The sequence below is a fragment of the Harmonia axyridis genome, chromosome 4 (genome assembly GCF_914767665.1).
Source record: "Harmonia axyridis chromosome 4, icHarAxyr1.1, whole genome shotgun sequence".
Lineage (NCBI taxonomy): Eukaryota > Metazoa > Arthropoda > Insecta > Coleoptera > Coccinellidae > Harmonia > Harmonia axyridis.
The window spans coordinates 43,878,564-43,903,602 of NC_059504.1; the positions used below are offsets into that span (position 1 = coordinate 43,878,564).

The 25,039-nt window shown below is 33.6% G+C and overlaps 1 protein-coding gene across 7 annotated transcripts; it reads left to right on the forward strand.

The window, feature by feature from the left end:
* The first annotated feature begins 350 nt into the window (after window positions 1-350).
* On the forward strand, window positions 351-24,776 carry LOC123678542 (calcyphosin-like protein). Of its 7 annotated transcripts, none has more exons than XM_045615627.1 (4): window positions 351-483; window positions 19,601-19,971; window positions 24,168-24,377; window positions 24,482-24,776. In XM_045615627.1, the coding sequence occupies exons 2-4, from the start codon at window positions 19,636-19,638 to the stop codon at window positions 24,581-24,583; spliced, it is 648 nt and encodes a 215-aa protein (XP_045471583.1). In that variant the 5' UTR covers window positions 351-483; window positions 19,601-19,635; the 3' UTR covers window positions 24,584-24,776. The 7 variants fall into 7 exon arrangements, with proteins under 7 accessions (XP_045471583.1, XP_045471582.1, XP_045471586.1 ...); XM_045615626.1 differs by lacking the exon at window positions 351-483 and adding an exon at window positions 728-881; XM_045615630.1 differs by lacking the exon at window positions 351-483 and adding an exon at window positions 3,340-3,363.
* The last annotated feature ends 263 nt before the right edge of the window (window positions 24,777-25,039 follow it).

A 25,039-nucleotide genomic window follows, 5' to 3' on the forward strand; every position in this document is an offset into this window, starting at 1 on the left:
TGAATTTTCAATATGTCACGCCAGTTCTTTTAGAAATATTGATATGCCAAGCTTCGTCATCCTCGTCAGAAACAGTTGATTCAGCTGTGAATTTCGCTGAACCAGATGATTGGCAGGGAAACTTATCAAGCAGGGAGTGTTTCTGATGCCCATACCGGCCGGATACTGATTTCAGTTATATATAAATATTAATTTTTTGTCTTTTCGATAATGAAAATAATGTTATAATTGCTAAATGTGTACTTCGTTTTTGAATATTCCGATAAAGCCCATGGCCATAGAAGAAAAAATATCGTTATTTTTACTCTTACATATTTCGATAGTGGCAGAAAATATCGATACAATATACATCGATAGTGTTCTGTCCTTGCCCATCCCTACGGAAGGATGATTTTGAAATAAAAGTTGGTTATGTGTTTGTGTTTATTGCAGCATCCAGGTTAACCGGTATCATTAGTGGTTATTTGCTTGAAATCGCTTGAGGTATAAACTTAATTTAAATTGATTCAGTGACATTACTCCTTTTAATAACAATAATGAACTATTCCGGTTTGTACAGAAGCACAGAGCCACCTTGATATTCGGATCGTAAATAATTCCAAGAATCTTTCCCGGTTTTTTATAGTGAGTTATTATAACTCACGTAGTTTGTTTACAGATACTATTAATTGCTCAAAAGCAATTGAATAATGAATATAAAATTTAATAGGAATAGATAAAAATTTATATCTCGGATCCCATAAAGAAAAGTTACTTTAAACGCTAGTTCGAACTAGGCTTGTAAGTTCAATCTAGTCTAGTGCAGAAAAGTTTAGTCGAGCACAGTTCATAAGTTAGTGGTTTGGTGGTGCGACGTAAAGTGAACGATGCAACAGAATAAAGTAAATAATTACTGATTAAGCTTTTATCTTAATGGCTATTTTAGAAGATGTGGAAGTGGCTGTGATAAGTATAAACTACAACTAGAAATTGTCTGCTGAAAGAATGAGAAGGGTTAAATGATACCAAATGGCAAATAATACTTCGATAATTAGAGAATGTCAGAAAGTTGTAAACATTTTTTGTTAATGGAATTGCAATCTCGAATTCAGCTCGTACATTTCGTTCAATTAAGAATTTCAAAATTAGATGCCGTTATCAACTTTCTTGCGACTAAATTTTGTTACTTTTTCGATTTAATTTTCGCTAAATCCAGGTATAATCATTGTGTTTTCCAAATCTGAATAAGCATATTTCTTCATCTGTTTATTGAGCACCAGTCTCTGTGAACAGATCGTCACATTTCCTCACAGAGGTTTTCCAATTAGAGGTTTCATTTTTATATTGAAATAAAATGAGCATATTGAGTATATTTGAGAAAAATCAACATGTGTTTATTTCATTGCAAAGTGTAAGGTAGTCAATTAACGATAGAAAACGTTATCAGCCGGCATGGCTACGGCCATATCCTTTTCATGAAATTTTCCATGACTAATTCGCACATTTTCGGTCATATACCCTCGATAACTTCAAAAATACCATTTTGAGCTCTTGAATCGATTGTGAAGCATTGGAATATGCCTTATTTTTCACATGGCCCCAAAGAAAAAAGTCTCAAAGTGTTAAACCACAAGGTCTGGGTGGCCAATTGTGATCACCTCTTCGAGAAATATCACGACCAGAAAAAATTCCGATTGTTTCGTTGCTTGCGTGACACGTAGCGCCGTCTTGTTGAAAATGAACGTCGCCCACGTCAATATCTTTCAATTCGGGCCATGAAAAGTCATTAATTATAGCCTAAATCCCAAGGTCGCCGAGGAATCGACAAACCTGGGTTTGTTAGTTGTTATTGGATGACGCACACATGGTTCGATTCTTCTCAACACTGTCTTGTTCCAACATCCTAAATTTTCCCACCAAATTCTCTATTGCTGACCGAGAAGCTGGTTCACCACAACCCAGAAGTGCTTTAGTTAGCCTTGACAACTTTTGTAGTGTTGCTATTCAAAATGAAACCTCTTATTGGAATATCCTATACATTATTCATATAGGTTACTTCGCCTTGTTCCATGTGCGCTAACGGACTCTATAACTCTTTTTCCCTAGAGTGTTTATATGGATAGGTCATATTTTCATGGTGTCGCATAATGTGTACAAAATATACCTACTCCAACTTTTTTGTTTTTACAATTTTTAGGATTTCTATCGCTTTCTTCATTCTTCTAAGCACTTCTTCGTTTCTGATTTTGCCAACCCCTCTTTTTTTGCATCTTTCTGTAGGTCCACATTTATCCATTAAGTAGGATAAAAAATATAAGTATAGCATCGTAAATTATTATTAGAGTAATAAACATAGATATAGGAAGTATACGCAATTTTTACATGTCCCCAAAATGGTAAGATCACCTTGTCGGATTGTGATATATTTTTGAATCCACAATTCTACTGTATCATTATGAATGTGTATTATATTGAATGAAATATATTCATTTGAGTGATTCTCAATTAAATATGCAAATTTGAATATTTGGAATCCGATATTTTTCCTAATTGTCGAATTTATAATAAGAAGACTATTTATTATTTTCTGTATCTACCTGCTGAAATCCAAGGCTTGGCAACTTTTGCTCTCCTAGTGTCATCGGTTGTTTCACATCGTTAGGCGCGCTCAAAGTTTGTTTTCCAAATTTCTGATATACCTATTTAGGTATTTCTTTCAATACATTTGAGTTGATATGAAACGTCGATTCAATATAGGACATAAGAAGTGCGTTCTTTGGGGAGAAACCCGCGAATCGAGTGAAGTATCATATCGCTGATATGCTTTGATTTCCGCGCGCTTCATGTCAATTTTGATAGTTCATGTTGGGGACAAAATTTGCTGAAAATGACATATGCTCCCTCTATTTATGTTTATTACTCTGAGGCATCGTACAAGGCTCCTCTTTAGTTGCAGTTAGTGACATAAGTTACTAAATAAGTGGGAACAGGGTTATTATTCCTATTTTTTTTTTTGGACAATTCTAAGACTACAAAATTAAACACCTGGTCTATCGAAACTTCCCATGTTTTTGTCCGATTGAAACACACATTATGCCCAACATCAATACTCAAAAAGTAGGTCTTATGAAAAATTGAGCGTTAGAAGTCTGGCCGAACCTAAATTATGTAGAAACTGTCTTTCTGCCTTCTACCGAATCCATCAAACGGAAAAATCTAGTCGATACATACTGTACTATACGTAGGTCGATCAACTTCCGTTTTGTTGATATCGACAAAAACCATCTCCAAGCAACTTGCGAGAATAACAGGAACATATCAATAATATCCATTTTGGTTTATTGTTTAAATGTTCAAGGAGCTCATTTCCTTCGTCGCTTCCAGGTAAATAGGGGTGGTAATCGCCATCAAATTGATTACTCATCATTGATCAGTCCAAAACTTGTCGAACGTTCATTTGAAGTTCATTTATTTACCTAGAGTTAGATAAAACCGTAATCTATATTTCTACCGCTGCGTATATTGTCACGTAGATAATTGTATCCCCAGAAGTGCGCTGAAACTTACACACCCTTTTGAGGTTGTGCCTAGAAAAAACGTACTCAAGCGAATAAGTTCAGTGTTCCGTAATATTTCAATTGGATTGCTTCAAATAAACGTGAGTATTCAACTGTATCATGATATGGTTTTTTATCAGTGACTGTAATAATATCGATTGCTAAAATTTCAAATCATCTTCAGGAAAATGTTTGTAAGAATTGAAAACTCGCTTTTTTTTGGTAATCAAAAACGCGGCTAGGCGAAATTATTTGCAAAAACATTCAAATACTCTTCTATAAAATTGTATCAAACAAAAATGGGCCGGCAGGTATTCCTGTTTGATATTTCCATCATAATGCGGTTTCTTATCTGTAAATTTAAATAATTGCGAAAGTATACTGCGCTGTCAACGAGAGAACTCTAAAGGTTTTTTTGGGAAGAGTTTTACATATAATGATTTTATGTTGAAGGACATATAAGTACACAAAAATTTGTTGACTGAAATATTCACAATTTTCAGTAATTAATTTGAATTTGAATTAGAATTTTTATTTGTACCAATCTAACATTTACATTTTGATTTAAAAACAACTCAAATGTGAAATATCGCATCTAACTCCAGGTGGAGCTGTATTGTGCCTGATTTGTGAAATCTTTTTATATGAATAATCTCATGTGTACATAAATTGAAGATCACAATTATTATTTCAGTATCAAAATAATTAGAAAAATTTTCTTTTCACGCGATTGTCATCGTTGAAAATGTTACTTTGAATGTAGGTCGTTTCAAATTTCTTCAGATCGATATTCCATTCCATTTTCATTCGAACCAGAATATACAGGGTGATTCACCGGCTTGGCCTATTAGATGTTTATGAAAAACTAATCATAGTTTTGAACGTAAATTTGCATATTGAGGTTTAGAGACAATGAGTTTTCTCCGTAAAATATTTTCAGATCCCTACAACTTCCTTATTTCAACTGGCACACCCAGTATATTATTAGATAGGTTATTGATGACAATTCCAGCAATATGCCATAACTTGCTGAAAACTCAACAGTTAATGAGATTCTTATGGAGAAAATGTTTACGACGAGGACTTTTTGAATATTTCTGCAAAAAAAGCTTTTTCGAAAATACGTTTTTCTCGTCGCGACCATATTTTTCATAAGAATCTCATTAACACATGAACCGTTAAGTTTTCACTCAAGGTGTGGTATATTGCTGAAATTGTCATAAAAAAAGTTTCCTAAGGATTCAATAATATACTGGGTGTACCATGTGAAATAAGGAAATAGTAGTCTGTTGCAGGTATAACCGGAAGTTTTAGAGATCTGAAAATATTTTAGGTAGAAAGATCATTGTCTCAAACCCCAACATGCAAATTCTCAGCACAAAAATAGGCCATCGCGGTGAATCACCATACTACTGTAGAAAATTGACATTTTTGGAAAGTTTTCTGGTACTTAAGAGGTGTTTATTTCAAAAAATCAAAGTAGAAACACTGAGAATTTATTATACTCCCTCGTAAAATACCTCAAGTCAAAAAAAAAACGGTTTATAAAATGAATAAAAATATAAGTTCCTGTTGGACTTGACCTAGATCCTTCGCGTCAAATATTTTCTGAAATTCACTTTCACATATAAAATACATATTATAGAATCATAGAAAATTCAAATAAAAAAAACTAAATATTTCGATGACAATATAGATAATACAGAGTGAAAATGTTGCATGTAGATTTATGATAGTAATTTCAAATTTGATGCAAAATTCCATGTTTATCGCGTTACCAGAACCATTGAAAATTCAAACAGAATGAAAAAAAATAGGGAAATACTGTCGTGAATTCAGCAGCATTTGAGCGCTCGTTCAGACGTAACATTTTCATCGTTTCGATAGAAAAAAGTTCACTAACAATGAAAAATGTAAGTATTATTTATTCTCTATTTTCATCCATTGTGAAAATTGTAATATGCCTGAAATTAGCTGAAGAAATAGGTAGCTGTAAATATACTAAATGACATATACATATTCAAGGTGTCTCAAAAGAAAATTTATATTTATTTATATTATTTAGCTCACTATGTGATGTGAGCTCGTGGATTCGGAGGGGCGCAGAGGATATTTCAATCAGTAGCCTGGCTTTTGGAAATTTAGTCGGTTTTGAGTTTCTTGGGTGCGGATCGCGCGCCGTGCGAATGCGAATTTTACAAAAATGGTTATTCTGTAGCGCGAAGAAATTTATCCGATATTCGAGTTTTTCGTCTATAAAATGATGCGCCAAGCATTCCTTTCATTAAAAAAAAATTACGAGACAGTTCAACACTAGATAAACCAAATCTCGGCGCCCAAGGTTATTGAAAACGGAACAGAACGTGGAATGGGTTATTCGGTCTGTTCGTGTTGATCCCGACCTCCCATTCGAAAAAGTGCAAGTGCATTGAATGTGCAGAGATCATCGTTACACCGCATTTTGGATAAAGATCTAAAATTCAATTGGTGAAACCCCAAGATGCCATTCGCAAGTTAGAATTCGTAAACCAAGCAATTGACTGCTTATAAACGTTTATCAACAACTTGTGCATCAGAAAGCCCTTACTTTTTTGAAGCAGAATTTAGCAACTTAACAAGTCCAATGTAAATTTTTTTCTTTGGGGTTTTCTTAAATCTAAAGTTTACGCTGTAGTTAACCAACTTCCCTGGTCCAGTTGAAACAAAATGTTTGCCATGAATTGTGTGGCATCAAGGAGCAAATTTGCAAAGCCATCATCAGGAATATTAGTCTTAGATTGGACGACATTGTTTTTGAGAACTAAATTCCCAAATGTGTATTTTCATAATTAATAAACAGAGAGAGAAAGAGAAACTAAATTTATTGATCTTTCAATCAAATGGCTATCGACCGCAGTCTTCCAGCCACTTATATACAGCTTTACATTCCATATTCAATTAAAAATTATCAGAGAATATAAAAAATAACCTTTATTCTAGTGATTTTAAGTGTTCGAAAAGTGGCAAAGCTGGCACCCTTGCCTTTGGTGTAGATGCTGTATTGTAGTGGTATATTAATGTCTTCATTATTGTTGATATTATTTTGGATTGTGATGAATTTTTTGCTGAGTTTTTTAATTCTTTCCAGTATTGGTTCTATTACCGTTGTCTGATATAAAAGCTGATTGGATGGATTGTAGAAAGGGTTGTTAGAATGTCTTAGTTTTGTAATTTTGCATATCATTTTGTATATCGTACTAGCTATTTCACTGCTGATTCCCATGTTTTCATAGGTAAGAGATCTAAAATGCCCATCTCGTGTGGTATCTTTTCTTATGGAGTTTTAAGTGTGCTCTGAAGTTCAACTTGTTGTCAATCTTTATGCCCAGGTTTTTGCATGAATCCGCTTGAGTAATTGTGTCACTTCGAAGTTTTATATTGAGAGAGTTGGCATTGATTTTATGACTGAAAATGACGAGTTTTGATTTTAATTGGATTGGGTTGTATTCTCCAACGCCTCATCCATGCCACTGTGACATCTGCCAACTTCTGTAGTCCTTTCATACATTCTTTCAGTGTTTGGTGGTGGGATATTAAAGTTGTGTCATCAGCAAATTGGAGAATATACACTGCGCAAAAAAATTAACGCACATTTTGGAAATCTCAAATTTATTCTACAACTGAAGGTGTTCTCAATGATAATTATTTTTATCAGAATTATGTATGTATATGTTATCCACTTTCAACGTTTTTCTTCAATACAAATGTTTTTTCCCAGCAGTAATAAAAAAAGATGAGATTATCAGATTTTGAATGTATTGGCTCCATTCTGAAATCAGTTGTTCTCGACCAATTCGAGTGATCAATAGTTTTTCTTTCGTTTGATTTTCTACACTCGATCGCTATGCAACGCGAAGTACGCCATTTGACCCAAGAGGATGTGCCAAGCGGTAGTTTTGCGAGAAGAAGGGGGAATTGCAGAAAGGTTTGGAGTTTCCCATACAAATGTGTCCAGAATGTTGCAGCGATTCAGAAAGACAGGTATGAATGCCCGAAGACCAGGACAGGGTAGACCACGGGTAACAACTGCCATTCAAGAACGTTACTTGACAGTTTCTTCGTTGAGACAACGGTTTGCAACCGCTCGCCTTCTTCAAAATCAGCTTGAGCAAAATCATGGGGTGCAAATTAGCACTCAGACAATAAGAAATCGCCTCAGAGAATATGATTTAAGGCCTCGTGTCGCGGCAAGAGGCGACCCCAGCCCATCGAAGGGCGCGTTTGGATTTTTCGAGAGAGCATATCCATTGGTAAGAGGCTGATTGGGAAAGAGTTCTCTTCACAGATGAGTCTAGATTCTGCCTCTACCATTGTGATCGAGGTTCCCTTGTATACAGACGTCCACATGAAAGATATGCTCAGTGCAATGCTTGTATACTACCTTGAAGAGGTTGAAGTCTCTCGAATGGAATGGCCAGCAAGAAGTCCAGATCTCAATCCGATTGAGCAGTTTTGGGACAACCTCAATAGAAGGCTGAGAAGTTCAGAAAATCATCCAGCTACTCTTAATGACTTAGGAATCCAACTCAGAGAAATCTGGGAAGGATTAGATCAGAACATTTTAAGATCACTCATTTTGAGTATGAACCATCGTTGCCGAGCTGTAATTAATGCAAGGGGTGGAAATACCAAGTATTAAATCACTTATCAGCATTCCAGTATTTTGAAAATTGTTTATTTCTCTTATTTCACATAAGATTCGGTGAAATCCTGAATTTTTCTTCCATTTAATGTGTCGTGTTTCGTTCAAAACCTTCCCGAGAGAACATAAAAAATAAGTTATAAAGTCAATGTAGAGTTAACTTTCATTAAAATTGAGATTTTCAGAATGTGCGTTAATTTTTTTGCGCAGTGTATTTTAACTTGTTGATGTTCTGGTTCCTGAAATCGGATTGTCTGTACATATCACTGCAGAACAAATTGTAGAGTTGAGGAGAGGGTGGTGAGCCTTGTGGTAGTCCTTGTGCTGTTGTAATTTCTTCTGAAGTTTCACCTTTTACCGAACCTGTAATTTTCTGTCTACTAGAAGAAAATTGTTTATTATGTTTGTCAAATATTTTCACATCTGAACTTTATTTTGAGACACCTTCTATTATATGCTTTTATCCTGCACTATAATAGAGGACAGCTATGCCAACTTAGCGGCCCAAAGAACCAACAAACCTTTAGGCCTAAAGTTTAGGCGGACTTTTTGAAAGATCAATTTCTATCACTTTTGTCCTAAACAGATTATAAGTCTATAAGTATAAAAACGATTGTTAAATTTATTATAGTAAACCTTTGGATTCCTTCGAAACAACAATTCCCCATTTCAAGTTAAATTATGAAATCAATAAGAAGGAAGGACCGACCTCCGTAGAATCTGACGTAAGATCGAACCATTCTGGAGTCTGTCCAGACTCTGGAGCATCATGTTACCGGCACTTCTTGCACAGTCTGGTTATTGCTCTCCATACAAAACAATTTTCTAGTTTGTTCGCATTTCCTAAGTAAAAAATACCTGTTGAACCAGGAAAAATTGTGACAACTTCCAAATAGTGCTATTATCATCAACTAATTGTTTTGTTTTATGGTGAGCTCTGTTAACAATTTTATATATACACATCCTGTTGAATAGAGTTTATTCGATTGAAGTCTGTAAATGTAATAAAGATAAAAATCACAAGAAATAAGGAAAATCGATCCAGTTGTAAAACAATGCATTCCTAGCAAATCAGATGCGGTATTCAAAATTTAAAACTAGTAGTAGTGGTACAAAAATCTTTTATTTACAACCATGGTATCACAACCACTTACAAATTTCAGGATTTGAAATTTCAATGGTTGAATTTGGGACAACAATGCGGTGTATTAAACGATTTTTGTACAAAATTTCTAGCATCTAGCTCTTGCAGTTTCCGGTTGAATTATTTAAAAAATCTACGTTCCACATAGTAACAATGAAATAAATCGATAGGTTTACACAACGAGTTTTAGGAAATATTATGCAAACAAGTTTTAATTGGAAAGTTATTCATTGAAGGAAGAAGGAAGCATATTTTCAACATACTTAAATAACTTAAAAATACGCAATATCAGAAATGTAGATCGACTCGGTTGATTCCCCAATATCTTACGTACAGGTTGATTCATTATAATGGGTGTTTTTTTTTCGAGGTATATAACTTTAAGTTGGCATTACTGTTCAAGATGACGACCGATTTAACAGCTGTCAAGTGATTTATTCTCAGTTTGGTTTGGCAATTCATGATGAATAGACTCAAGCCTGAACAACGCTTGCAAATAGTGCAATTTCATTTCGAAAATAATGGTTCTGTGCGGAATACGTATAGCGCACTACGTCCATTTTATTTTGTTTAGCGATGAAGCGCACTTTTGGTTGAATGGCTACGTCAACAAACAAAACTGCCGCATTTGGAGTGAAGCTAATCCTCAAGTGTATGTCGAAACACCGTTACATCCAGAAAAACTGTTTGTTTGGTGCGCTTTATGGGCTGGTGGAATCATTGGTCCGTACTTCTTTAAAAACGATGATGGCCAGAACGTTACAGTCAATGGTGATCGGTATAGAGCCATGATTACTAACTTTTTCATTCCTGAATTGAACAACCATGATGTCCAGGAGCTGTGGTTCCAACAAGACGGCGCAACATGTCACACAGCTCGTGCTACAATCGATTTATTGAAAGACACGTTTGGTGACCGCCTAATTTCACGTTTTGGACCTGTGAATTGGCCTCCAAGATCTTGTGATTTAACACTGCTAGACTACTTTCTGTGGGGCTATGTAAAGTCACAAACCCTTGACCATTTGGAAGAAAACATTCGCCGTGTTATTGCCTATATACGGCCACAAAGTTATCGAAAATAGGACGTCCAGATTGCACTACATCCGAGCCAGCCGTGGCGGTCATATGCCAGAAATCATATTTAAAATGTAATGCCACAAGATTATCTTGCGTATAAGAAAAAGTCATGTCAATCGAATAATCCATCGTTGTTTTATTGCAATTTGAAGTTCTATAGCTCTAAAAAAACACCCTTTACTTGGTCAACAAAACTTTCTTGAAATATTTATTTATTCTGTAATCTCAATGTTGACCTCAGATGCACGTGAAAGTATTATGACAGTACCTATGCCTTGATTTGGAGACAGATAGAGATGATTTTGTATGTTAACTAGGAGGCCTTTAAGAGGGGTTTATACCACGTTACTTTCTCATGATCTGCCAAAGTTCAACTACTCCTTTTACCACTTTTTAGGTTGAGTAAAGCGATCTCATACGTTCCTCTGATTTACCGTCTTTTTTACCACATACAATAATTCAAAATACGTTTTTATGTTTTTACTTTTAATTTTATTAAAAACGCATTTTCAGACGTTTTTGTATAATATTGTTATGAGAAAATTCATAAAAAAAATTAAAGTTTGTTGGGAAACTTATATCATGCCCATCATGCATATATTCATTACAAAATATTAACTAATTCTTTGTTTCCATTCCGAAAAAAATTTCAAAAAGGACTTTCCGCAATGACAAACTTTTTGAAATGAGTAATAGTGAATCCTCATATAAATCGATGGCCTTTATCGTGAAATAAAGCGTACTAATTTTCGAACTAATCGCTCAAATGGTATAGACATTATAGACTTCACAATTTATTTTTCAATTATTATTGAAATATATTATCTATAAAATATGAAAATTGAATAGTAGTTTGGAAAAGAGCCTCTTATTTTAAGAAAGAAAATCATATCTATGTTTCAAAAATAAAATCTGTCAGTGTCACAATACAGTACAAATCGAAATAAAAATGTCCTCAGGTGGGTACACATCAATTAATTCATAAAAAATTAATATCTACTTAAAAAACGATAGATACAGCGTGCCAATAAAGTAACGGAACTCGTCAATAATTCTTGTACCAAGGATTATTAAGGAAAATTCTCGCACCCGTAGATTTTTAATTTCAGAAGCAATTTATCCTGTGCTTTTTTGAGTTTGATATTTCTCACCCCTCTATTTAAATTTTTCAAATCGATTGTGATACATCAAATAAAAGGTGATTTGGTTTTGGATTTGGTTTCAGCGATGTTGTTAAAAGTAGAATTGGTTGTACCGTTTTTTATTATAAATTAGGATACAATTTTAAATTTATGATTAGATAGTAACTGCAATCAGACCATTATTCTTGAATTTATTATTAATAATAGAAATCCTCGAATCCATGGATTTTCAATTTCGAAAGCAGGTCTCCCTATGCTTTTTTGAATTTACGCTCCATGTCCCTTTACTGTTTTTTTCAAATAGGAATATATGGATTGTGATATATCAAATGAAAGTACATTTGATTGCACATTGAGCGGAGGGACTGAAAAAAGAACTTGTTAAGCTATTTTTTATTATAAAATTAAGAATTTGTGATTGAGGTCGAGTTCCTATTCTTGATGTAACGAAAAGATCACCTACCAGGAGAAATTATCAATAACTTCTTAAGGACTTAAATGAAGATACTCTAATAAATCTAATTCGACGAGTTTTTTTATATATCGATATAATCTGTCAAATCTATCTGACATTAATCAAACTTCACTTATTTTTTTCAATACTGCAACTTATATTAATTTCCAACATACTCCATTTCCAACACTTGAAATAATAATTGAAGAACGTCTTAGGTACACATTGTCAAGCAATCAACGGTGTTCAATTCGATCATTTAATACATTAAAATTATTCGCACCGTTAAGTAGGTAATCAAATTACTTTTCATTTGATGTATCACTATCCATATATTCCCATTTGAAGAAAATTAAGTAGAGGGATGCGGGGCGTAGGGGGTGAGAAATCTCAAATTCAAAAAAGCATACGATAAATTGCTTTTGAAATTAAGAATCGATTTTTCTTTATATTTCTTCGCACAAGAATTATTGACGAGTTACGTTAATTTTTTTGGCACGTTGTAGACACAACAACGAACGTTTCAAAAACAACAACAAACTTGTTTCCCGTAAGAAAACATTTAATGAATTTGTGATCATAATAAACAGATAAAACATAAATAAAATAGTTAAACCTTAAAATATTGGGTAGGTGTATACCAGTGACAAATGCAAAAAACCCAGGTGGCAAAGCAAGGGGCAACAAAGCGGATAGATGAAGGAAAATAATGAACCTCGGACGTAGACGTGCTCATAGTGCAATAAAAGTAATCATCTTGAAAGCGATAAATAAATAATTATCTTTATTTCCTATCATCTTCACAAACCTAAACTATGAAAATGAAAAGAATAATGTCAAAAACAAAAATTATACGCCTAAAAATTAGGAATATATTCTTCTAAAGAGTATGGCTCTAAGTCAAGGAGATATTTGAATAGTTTTTTTTTTTAAACCAGTTATATTTGAAACTTATTTGATATTCTTTGGCAGAGAATTATACAATTTCAAACATCTATATTCTATTTGCTTCTGAGTTGTTAGGTTGTGCTTGGGATAGATGAAATCATCATTTCTTGTGTCGTAGAAAGTTCTTCTGTTTTCATGCTGCTCAAATAGAGATTTGTTGTTCCTGATGAAAAGGACACATTCTTGTATATAGAGTGCATATATCGTCAATATTCCAGATTTCTTGAAAAAACCTCTGCAATGTTATTGAGTATTCTTATTGCTTTTTTCTGTGGAATGAAAAGTTGTTTTATATTTCCTGATCCATAAAATACAATGCCAAAGCTCAGTCTTGCCTCTATCATTGCATGGTAAACTGTCTTTAGGTAATTACTGCAGAGATATCTGGCCATTACTCTGAAGCCATAAATTGCTGTAGTTGTTTTTTCATCAAAATAATTAATGTATTCCTTCCAATTGAGATTAATGTAATTCCCTCGAATTCCATAACCCTCCAGTTTTCTAAAATAGTTTTTCACTATCTAAACAATCGTATGCCTATGTCCAGAAATATTCCCATGGCTTACTCTTTGTTTTCAAATGCTTCCACTACTTTGTTGATAAATTGGTAGATTGCTGTTTTTATAGATTTTCCTTTTAAGTAGTCATGCTGATTTTCTCTGAAAATATGAAATATTCCATTAATTGTTGGCATTAAACCATTTCCATGATCTTCGAAAAACTGGGTAAGATGCTAATCGGTCTGTAGTTGTTAAAATCATTTATATCACCTTTCGTATAAATTGGTTTCACTATAGCTATTTTCAGTTTATCAGGAAAAATGCCATGTCTCAGTGAGTTGTTATAATGATGTGAGTTATGTGTCCTGTTATTTCTTCAGCTGTTTGCTTGATAATGTGGTTAGATATTTCATCATATCCACTTGAATGTTTGTTCTTCAATGCTTTTATGATGCTTTTTGTTTCCTGTTCAGTAATTTTTTTCAAACGAAAAGATCTATCCCATTCTTGGAAATTCTCAAAGGTTTTCTTTGTCAATGTTGTTCCTGTAATTCATTCTATTTGCTGTTTGTGAAGGATCTCAATTAAATTCAGTTTTCTTTTTATTTGTATTCTTCAATGAGTTTATTACTGCTCATACCGTTTTACTCTTGTTATCAGAACTTTCAATCAAGGTCTCATATTTCTTCTCTCATCATAAGTACTAAACACCAGTAATATATCGAGTTCATTTTTTATTTCTTTGATTAGAGGATCATCGTTGACTATTTTCCTTTTTTTTATTTTCTACCTTTCGCAATGGAACTGCTCTATTGAAAAGTTGCAAACATAAACTATGGAAGATATTAAATTGGCCATTTACTTTCTTGTCCGGTATTTCATAGAGAACTATCATATTTTGTGCTCGTAATAACTGTTTGAAAAGTTGTATATTTTTTTGTGAATATATTCGTTTATATGCCTTTATTTTATCTTCATATCCTATTTCGAAACTTATTTTTTTGTGCAGTATGGTCAGAAATATGTGTTTGCAGAATTTTTGTCTCATAAGAATCTTCAATATTTGTGAATATGTTGTCTATAGATGTTTCTGTTGTGGTTGTTATTCTTGTGGATTGATGTATTGTTTGCTGTATGTTATATGTTTTTAACATCATCAAAAATTCCCATTTTTTGTTCGAGTCGTCCATAAAATTGGAATTAAAGTCTCCAATTTATGTAATTTTGAAATTTTCATTGAACAATTTTTGCAATGTTGGTTCTAATGCTTCACTCATTATGTCTACATTGCCATCATTATATACCGCAATACAGACATGTTCGATTCCATTCAGGTTGTAAAGGGGGTTTTTCTTAGAGCTATAGAACTTTAAATTGCCATAAAACAACGATGGATTATTCGATTGACTTGAATTTTATTTATCCGCAACATAATCTTGTGGCATTACATTTTAAATATAATTTCTGGCATATGTAGTCCAATCTGGACGTCCAATTTTCGATGATTTTTCCCAACATTTGGGGCCGTATATCGGCAATAACATGGCGAATGTTGTCTTTCAAATGGTCAAGGGTTTGTGGCTTATCCGCATAGACCAATGATTTTACATAGCCCCACATGAAGTAGTCTAACGGTGTTAAATCACAAGATCTTGGAGGCCAATTCTCAGGTCCAAAACGTGAAATTAGGCGGTCACCAAACGTGTCTTTCAATAAATCGATTGTGGCACGAGCTGTGTGACATGTTGCGCCGTCTTGTTGGAACCACAGCTCCTGGACATCGTGGTTGTTCAATTCAGGAATGAAAAAGTTAGTAATCATGGCTCTATACCGATCACCATTGACTGTAACGTTCTGGCCATCATCGTTTTTGAAGAAGTAAGGACCAATGATTCCACCAGCCCATAAAGCGCACCAAACAGTCAGTTTTTTCTGGATGTAACGGTGTTTCAACATACACTTGAGGATTAACTTCACTCCAAATGAAAAACGTTCCATGGTTAATCGAATTAACTGCTCTGATGGACGATTTTGTCGACGATAAAATGGACGTAGTGCACGATACGTATTCCGCACAGAACCATTATTTTCGAAATGAATTTGCACTATTTGAAAGCGTTGTTCAGGCGTGAGTCTATTCATGATGAATTGCCAAACCAAACTGAGAATAAATCACTTGACAGCTGTTAAATCGGTTGGATCTTGAACAGTAATGCCAACTTAAAGTTATATACCTCGAAAAAAAAAACACCCTTTACTTTATCTCTACACATTCAAATATGCTTTTTCTTGATATCTTCTTGATGAGCTAATAAGCTCATAAATCGTAAAAGTGGATTTTTTACTGCCGTGCCTATTAAAAAAAAAGTAAAATGATTATTATTGGTTGATTTTCATGGAAAAATTTTCGTTCTTAGTCTTGGCGTGAATTCTGTAATTTTACATTTTGGAAGTCTTGGGAAAGGAGGAGGTAATTTAATTACCCCCAGTATCCCCCCATATCCACGCCCTTGATTGGCACATGAATGTCGAGCGCTCAGAAACTGCTCCCCATATTTTTTTAGAGTTTTATTTTCAAAAAAGCCGGGTATCGATAGTGCGCCACACCGCGCTTCGGATGCATTGAGGCACATGCATGCTTGGAGTGATTGGAGTTTCTCGTTACTGGGTTACTCAATACTCACTACGCGGCATGCGCCGATCGCCCGGAAAAATTTGAGTCGAACGACGCCTCTGTCGGTAAAATGTTCAAAGGTGCCGCAGTTGTTCGAATTGTTCGATACGTTGAGGCAGTCCTACAGGTAAGGCTCCTTGTTGTTCGTCCGCCCGGTATCAACAACAATCATAATGAACATGAATGGGCACTGCGAAATCCATATGTCACTAGACCAAGACGATTTCAGCGACATTTTAGTGTAAAAGTTTACGGTGGAATTTCCAACAATAATTCGATGTTATAAATATTTTTTTGAGAACAGGTTGGTAAAATATTAATTGGATCCCAAACTTTTTAACTTTGTGGATGATCTAGAGCTTGGGTCCCCCTCCCTTCCAGAATTATAGTTGGAGGCCCCCTCCCTACAAGATGTATGTCATTTATATCATATATATGATAAATTTGTTTTGAAAATTTTCAATGGCGGATAGTAATAAACAATTCGTGAAAAAAATATGCATTAACAAAAACAAAAGTATTTAGATGAAAATAATAGAAGTTCTCATATAAAGGGTAAAAATTTCTATATAAAAATAATACCATATCAGTAAAATTAATATAAATATAGAGTGCAAGGGCGTAGATGCTTTTTTTCTTGGGGAGTAATCGAAAAATTTTTTTCAAGACAACGTTTACTTATATCTGTAATATGAGAAAGAAAGGTTGGATTACGAAGTTTTAACCAAAAATTACTCGAAATGATAGCATTTTTTTCATTCGATTGTTCATACAATTCGACTGTTCCTACATTGGAGGTACGAAGAAAAATGAAAAATGCCTTCAATAATTTCATGGGCTTGCTAATGCTTTGTTTTCCAGATACAGGGTGTTTCTTGTAGTCCTACTTTTTTGTGATGCATATAACAGTTTATCGAATCTTTATTGATCTTCTCTAGATTGTGTGAATAAGTACCAAAACTTATAATTTATTATTTTTTCATCACAGCTCACGGGATCTCATAATAATTTGAATTTTCCTGAGGATTACTGAAGAATTGTTTCTCAAAACCTGACAAGAAACCATAAAGTGTAGTACAGGACCACAGTTTCTTTTTACATTTTTCTAAACTACCAGTGGTTCACAAAAAATAAAAAAAAATTCTGGCGGAAAGAAGCAGGCGCTCTTCCAGAAAAAATATCATCCTGTATATTTGCATTCAACATTAGCATATTACATGATGAAAACTTTAAATTGGAATATCTATGCCAAATTAAAGTTAAATATATTGTGAAGGGAAGGTACTATAAAAGAAAAAAACTTGAACTATAACATTCCTATCTCGAAAACAAATCGTTTCCAGACCCATGTTTTTGGACTCTATTTCTTAAAATGATCCGAGGAATATTTCATTTTCGTTTGTACCTCCAATTTAGAAACACCCTGTATAGTCAATTCAAAACTGATGTCTTTACGAATAAATTGCGATTTGAATGAAACATATTAAATTCTAAAACACAGCGCAGACAATTTTACAATGCGAATAAAAAAACTCGGTTCAGTCCTTTGATAACTGCAGTATTAAAATTTTATAAGGAAAATTATAAAAAAAAAACCGAAAACAACGGGTAAGTGTGTACCGATCACGAATGCAAAAATCACATATGGCAAAACAAGGGGGACGCCGACAAAACGGGTAGATAAAGGAAAATAATAAACACCGGACTTAGACGTGCTCATAATGCAATAAAAGTAATCATCTTGAAAGCGATAAAAAACTCATAAACCGTAAAAGGGTCCGATTTTTTGCTGCCGGGCCGATTTTAAATAAAAGTGAAAAGAGTATTGGTTTATTTTATGGAAGAATTTTCGTTCTTCGTCTTTGAGAGAATTCTGAAATTTTATATTTTGGAAATCTTGATAAAGTGTGTCTCCAAAACTCTGGTGACAAATTGAAACATAAGATTCGCCTGGAAAAATAAATGAGACTTCCCTAATAATTCTTTTCTCAAATATCATTTGTTGTAGAGATACAGGGTGTTGAAGATAAAAAATTAAGAGTAATTTTTATACATTACTTCCACAGTTTCCAAAATTTTTCATTTAAATTTGAAGGAATATTTGTATTCAATAAGTGATTTATTTAAAAAAAAATAACATTTTCATTTGTCACCAGTGGCGTACAAGCAGACCATCATGGTCTCTTTTCTCTCCCTTATTTTTTAAAACACTGGTAAAAAAAATTATGCATTTTTCATATTCCCCATTAAATTTTGAAAGGTAAACTTCTTCGAATCCAGAAAAACAACCATTTTCAAGATAATTGCGCTTTTATGAATACAAGCATTCTAGTAATGAAAAATTTGTTCAACAAAAATTAATTTTATAATCCCAATTATTAGTCCACATATCAGCTGTGTATTCAATCAAAAGAAATTATGACAATTCCACGTGCATTTTTTCACCTCTTGTAGAGATTGAAACCCTTTAATGAGTAATCAATCTATTTTGAAAAACAAATGAAAAATCCATGTGAAAGTGTAATTTTTTTTTATTGAATATCCAGTTGTTATTTGGACCTCAGGAAATTATTTCCCGAACAAATGTTTAGGTCAAGGGCAACCAATGTCATGGCCACCTCGTTCGCCGGATCTAAATCGAACCAGTTTTATTTATGGGAAAATATATGAAGCAGCTTGTCTATCATTTTGAAACCACATCTCATCAACAATTACAGTTTATAATTCAAGATGCAGCAGACCAAATAAAAAACGTCCCAAATCTGAAGCCGAAAATGGACAATTTTTATAATCCCAATTTATTTTATTTTTTTTTAATTTCCATTCATCACAATTTTTATTTTTAGTGGAGATTGATACAATTTTTGAAGTTCTATCATATTTCTGACTTCAACAAGAAATACTTATTTTTTCTAACGAAAACGAATCGGATATAGGTTCAATTAAGAAACAAAAAATGTTCAGAATGAGTGCGGGTGGTGCAGCCATCATCTGTTAAAGTTTGTCATAGAGCTTGTTGAACACCCTGAATATAACCATAGTATAAAAAATCTCTTCCTTATACTATAATATAACCTAATCGTTTACTTATCTTACTAGCAAATATTCCAATTATAACTGTATATGTTCATATTTAAAATATCAGTAATGTAATTAACAAAAATGTATTTTTTAGTTGCATTATCTTTTTGTCGAAATAACGCTCGAATTAGGAGAAGTAACCAGCAAACTCACAATCCATATTAAAATTATGAAATGAATCGTTGAGTTCACGTTAAGAAAATTATACAAGCACCTTAATTGGAAGGAAATCATTGAACCTTGAAAGGAGAATTTTCTCCGACATAATTAACTTCCAAACTTCATCATAGTATCACTAACAGTTATCGACTCGCTTGTACGTTCTCACATCTAACGCAAAAAATCCATTTTCTCTTCTAGAACCAGTGAAAATTGACAAGTCGAGTTTTTCCAACATGCATCGACCTCGAAGTGCCATGACCCATAGTGAGGTAGAGATGGCCAGCAGGAGCCGTAGACAGCTGCAGTCCATGGGCACCCACGGTGATCCCATCGAAAAGCTAAGGCTGCTGTGCCTCTCCAGGGGTGCCAAGGGTATCTTGACCTTAGGCAGGATGTTTAGGAGAATGGACGACGACGGAAATAGGAATCTCAGTCTGGAAGAGTTCACCAAGGGACTAATAGAAACCGGTATGGATATAAACGAGGAGGAGGCCAGGCAAATATTTCATTTTTTCGATTCTAACGACGATGGAAATATCAACATCGACGAGTTTCTTATTCATATTAGGGTAAGTTCAGACGTGATTTACGATAATATTGGTATTAGACGCTTTCCGTCAACTATATGATGATAAAATTGCAGTTGAAGAATTCGAGAGTTTTTGACGTCATTGTTGTCTGTTAGTTTATCTAGATGATCATATGATCTTTCGGAAATTCAGCGCGAAAAGTCAAGCGATCATTTTATTTATACAAAATAACTTTCAACCTGGTCGCATCTGTTTGTCACGGAAAGAAGGAGCTTTATTAGAGAAAGTGGCCCCCTGTCAATTTGGCTGAATTTTTGATATGTTATAGTCGAAGTAATTCCAAACAAAAAGTTCAATAGGCAAAAGTTTCTCTATTGTCTAGTTTTGATAATCTAAATTGATTCCTTGCATATCGCTTGGTGAAACATAACTTTGATATTAATAAAAGAAAATAAAATAAAACACTTGACTATACGTTTTACAATTTAGAATAAAATATATAAAATCTCGTTGACATGCATGTTTATCACTCATAGTGATAAAGTTTGTAAAAGAATTAGACAAAATGAGATTGATGTTATATGTAACAATAAAAGAAATTTAAGATCAATGTTTTTTAGTGGTAAGAGTCGATTCAATATTTCACAATTGAGTGGTGTTTATAAGTTGTTTTGTGACGAATGTCCTCCATTTTATATATATTAGAGCGGTCGATTTCTCGGAATTAGAATTGAAGAACATAAAAGATCAATTCTTCAAAATAAATCATCAACTGGTTTTTCCAATCACTGTATCACTTCCAATCATTTTATAGATTTCAATCAAACAAAAATTTTACGATTAATTGATCTTGAAAAATTGAAAGTAGCTGGGTTTTTCCCATTTGTTTTTCATTGTTAAACACTACAGAACGTTATCCAGGATAATCATCACTATTCTGAGTAACCAAGATATAAACAGTCATCAATATGAGATACTATTTTAAGCACTGCTCTTTGGTTTTGTTATATTTGGTCAATTTTACAACACATTGTTTAATTTAAATTTCAAGGCATGAGAAAGGATAAGAAATATTACAAATCTGCCTATAAAACGTCCTTGAGAAGATTTTCTTTTCAAATCTATTATTGTGATGTCAGGGATTTTTACTGAATTTGAATCTGCAAATGGATGGATTTTTCAGTACGGAACATTTTGGATATAACTTGCGCTTTCTTTTGAAAGGAACACTCCATATATTTTTTCGAATGTGATGTAGAATGAGGTGTAGAATAGGATTCATAAACATTTTTTGATTGTAGAACGCTAAGACAATGTGTAACCATTTTTGAATAATTGAACATGAAAATTGTTAATAGCTGGACACTGTATAGTTGACCAAATGTAACAACACCAAATAACAATGATTTTAATAGTATCTCATATTATCATTAATGACTGTTCACATCTCGATTACTTAGAATAGTAATTATTATTCAGGAAAATGTTTTTATTGTTTAACAATGGAGAACAAATGATTTTCAGGGGGGCCTCTAGCGATAAAACTAGCCTATAGAAAAGCTTTCGCCTATTGAATTTGTTTGGAATGACTTGGACTATAACATATGAAAAATTCAGCCAATTTGACAGGCCATTTTCCCTAATGAAGTGAGCGGTATCCCTAGATTGTGGAAACTGTAATAATTTGCAAATACAATATCCCACATATATCAATATAGATAATATCGGAGAAAAAATTATATAAAAAACTCGGCAGCAAGGTAGATTGACTCCCTTAAGGTTCCTCGCGCAGTTTCCGTCGATCGCCGCGTTTCGACGACTTTATTTAACCAATCGCAATTCTAGCAATGGTGTAGCTCCGCCCAATTACGGGATTGCTAGGATTGCGATTGGTTAGATGAAGTCGTCGAAACGCGGCGATCGACGGAAAGTGCCGAGGAAAACCTACCCTAACCAATCGCTATTCTAGTAATAGCGTAGCTGGGCGGAGCCACGTCATTGCTAGAATGATTGGTTAGATTAAGTCGTCGATGGAAACTGTCCAAGGAAACATACCTTTGGCTGAATTCCTTGAACTATCAGCCGCGGCAGTCAATCTACTACTTTGCTGCCTCTGTCTAGTAAAACAAATAACTATTCTCATGTAACTAGTCCAGTAGTATGTACATTTTACCTGAAAAAAATTCCGAACTTAATGAAACTTCTACATGTTGTTCAGGGATATTGTGGAATGACTCTGCCGAGTTATCCAACACAAGAACCATGTGCTAACTTGAGGAGGACCGAAGTACTTCAACAGTTTAAGACTTTTTTCGGTTTTTTCCTTATAACTTCTAATGTAATTAGTTTTTGACCAAAATGTTCATTTTCAGTAAAAAACGAACGTTTTGGCCTTCTAACAATCACCATAGGTTCTATGGTAATTATAGTAATTACTTATCAATATGGACATACTCAAAGATAGGGAGGGAGGATGTAGTTCGGACTAAGTGCGTGTTTCTGTGAAGTGAAGTTATTTCAATGTTATCGTGGCATGTTATTACCTTATTACTGTAAATTCCTGTCAAGATCAGCTAGTTGAAATCAATAAATGTTAATCAGGATTTAATTGAAAAATATAATTGGAATAAGAATGAATTGTAGAGCATTGAATTCGCTACATCAAAATTAGAGAAATTTTCACAAAATGGCAAAAAACGAAGTTGTATGATACATTCCTTGCCATCGCAAGTGAAGTAGACTTCGGTTCTCAAAAATTGTAATGTAATTGATCAAGCTACTTGATTTGGACTTGACTCGAAATCAACTCAAGTTCAAGTCAGGTAGTAGTTTTTCAATGTCAAGACAAGTACTTGATGAATAAATACTTGACTTGAATTTGAGTGGCCCAAGTCAAGTAGCTTGAATATCAAGTCAAGCCGTTAATCCCTAGATGTATCAGCTGTATGTATGGCTGTCACTGTAGAAAGGCTGGTCTGATGTGCTCTGCTGTATTCAAGCACTGTGTGGCACAGCATGCTAAAACAGCCCTCAGGTGAGGAAAACCTCACCTTTACACCTCTTCTAGACGTGTCGATTGACTCCGAAACATAGGCTACGACGGCGTCGAGGATGGTGCAGCAACCCCCAAGTGCTAAAAATTTTTGGTGGCTCCAACACATTTTTGTGCATAAATTGTACACCTATGCTTGTTATTATTGTATGTACTATAATTATTCTTATTCACAGTCATTATTTTCAATTACTTCTTGGTTATGTTTATTTTGTATGAACATTATTATTATATTTATTGATTTTATCTAGTTGATCTGATTATTAAGGTTCAAAATAATTATGGGTTGATAAGAATTTACATTAAGGTGATAACATGCCACGGTCGATAACATAGAAATATCTACACTTCACAAAAACATAGGTTCTTAGTCAAAGCTACCTCCTCCCTATGTTTCAATATGTCGATATTGGTGAGTAATTACTATAATTACCATAGAACCGATGGTTATCGATTATTAGAGGGTCAAAACATTTGTTTTTTGACATTTTGAGGATATTCCTTCAATTCTGATCGGCTGTATCTCGGTTGATATTAGGTTTAGAAAGAAAGTATATGCAAACAAAATCATAGGAAATTTAATTATTTACAACTTTAAAAATAAATGTTTTGGTCGAATACTGATTAGGTTAAAAGTTATAAGCAAAAATCCGAAAAAAGTCCGAAAATGTTGAGGTTCTTCGACCCTCCTCAAGTAAGCACAGGGTACTCGTGCTTATCTCTTATTTCAGAAACAACTTGAGAATATAAGGAATATTATGCAAAAAGTTTGAGCACTCGATGCTCTCCTATTAAAAGTTATAAGCCTCACAAATACGAGACTTCATTATTAACCGCCCTGTATATTGGCATTTCTTGCAGTATTCGAAACACCAACAAACAGGACTTCGTTTATATTGCATTTTTCATCGCTTAAGATTCTTCATTCAATCAAATTTGCATTATAGTTGCCAATTTCAACTCGTAGTTTCAAAATGAAAATCAACCAACATTTTACATTATTATTATTATTATTATTTGAATCATTTTATTAACATTTTACATAACTGAGCTGCTATGTAAAAAATCAATCAATAATCATACTTTTGAAAAGTTTTTTAACTGATGTGCTAACGTCAAGAGTTTGTTTTAGTTTACTGTTTTTCACTTTTTCATTCATCGCTTAAAAGCTTGGTTGTTTCAGCCTCCAATGTCCGAGTTCCGAAAGGGAGTAATAGAAGATTGCTTCAGAAAATTAGATAAAAATGGTGATGGCCAACTCACTACAGATGATCTGAGGAATGTTTATAACGTGAAAGCGAATCCAAAATATATAGCTGGCGAGGAGGACGAAGAGACAATTTTGAAAAGATTTTTGGCCAATTTTGAAGACGAGAAAACCAGGGACGGAAAGGTAAGATAAAAATACACCACATTCTAAGGCTATAACCACCATTTTCTTGAAAACAAATTGAACAATAAAAGCTATTTTGATGAAAATTATATTTTATTTTCCAGGTGACCAAAGAAGAATTCCTTAATTATTATGCTGGTATAAGTGCTTCAATTGATAATGACTGTTATTTTGACTTAATGCTGAGACATGCTTACAAATTGTAATGCGTATTTGAATTCTAACATACTTTTACGATTTGAACATATTCAAAATCACAATTTGATGATTTTCAATCTAGTCTATGATTTGTTATTAAAATAGCTGAGTAGATATTTTGAGAGCACTTTATGAAATGTTGTGTGTCGATATAAATTTTATTGTGACTTTGATACTTATAATATATTGATTGCAGTTGGATTCTTATTTTTTTTTTCAAATGATGTATGGTTGATGATGATGAGTTGTTGATTTTGTAAATTGGACGAAAAAGTAGCTATCTGTCAGATTTAAGCTTATTATAAAAGTTTTTTTTAACTTACCAATATTTTATAATGTATTTAAGACTATTATATGGAATAGTGAAAATTTTTCCAGAATATATTGACCCATTATTTTGATTACGTATTAAAGGTTATTGAAACTTTCGTATTTATAAACTGAAGTTATAATAACCACCCTAT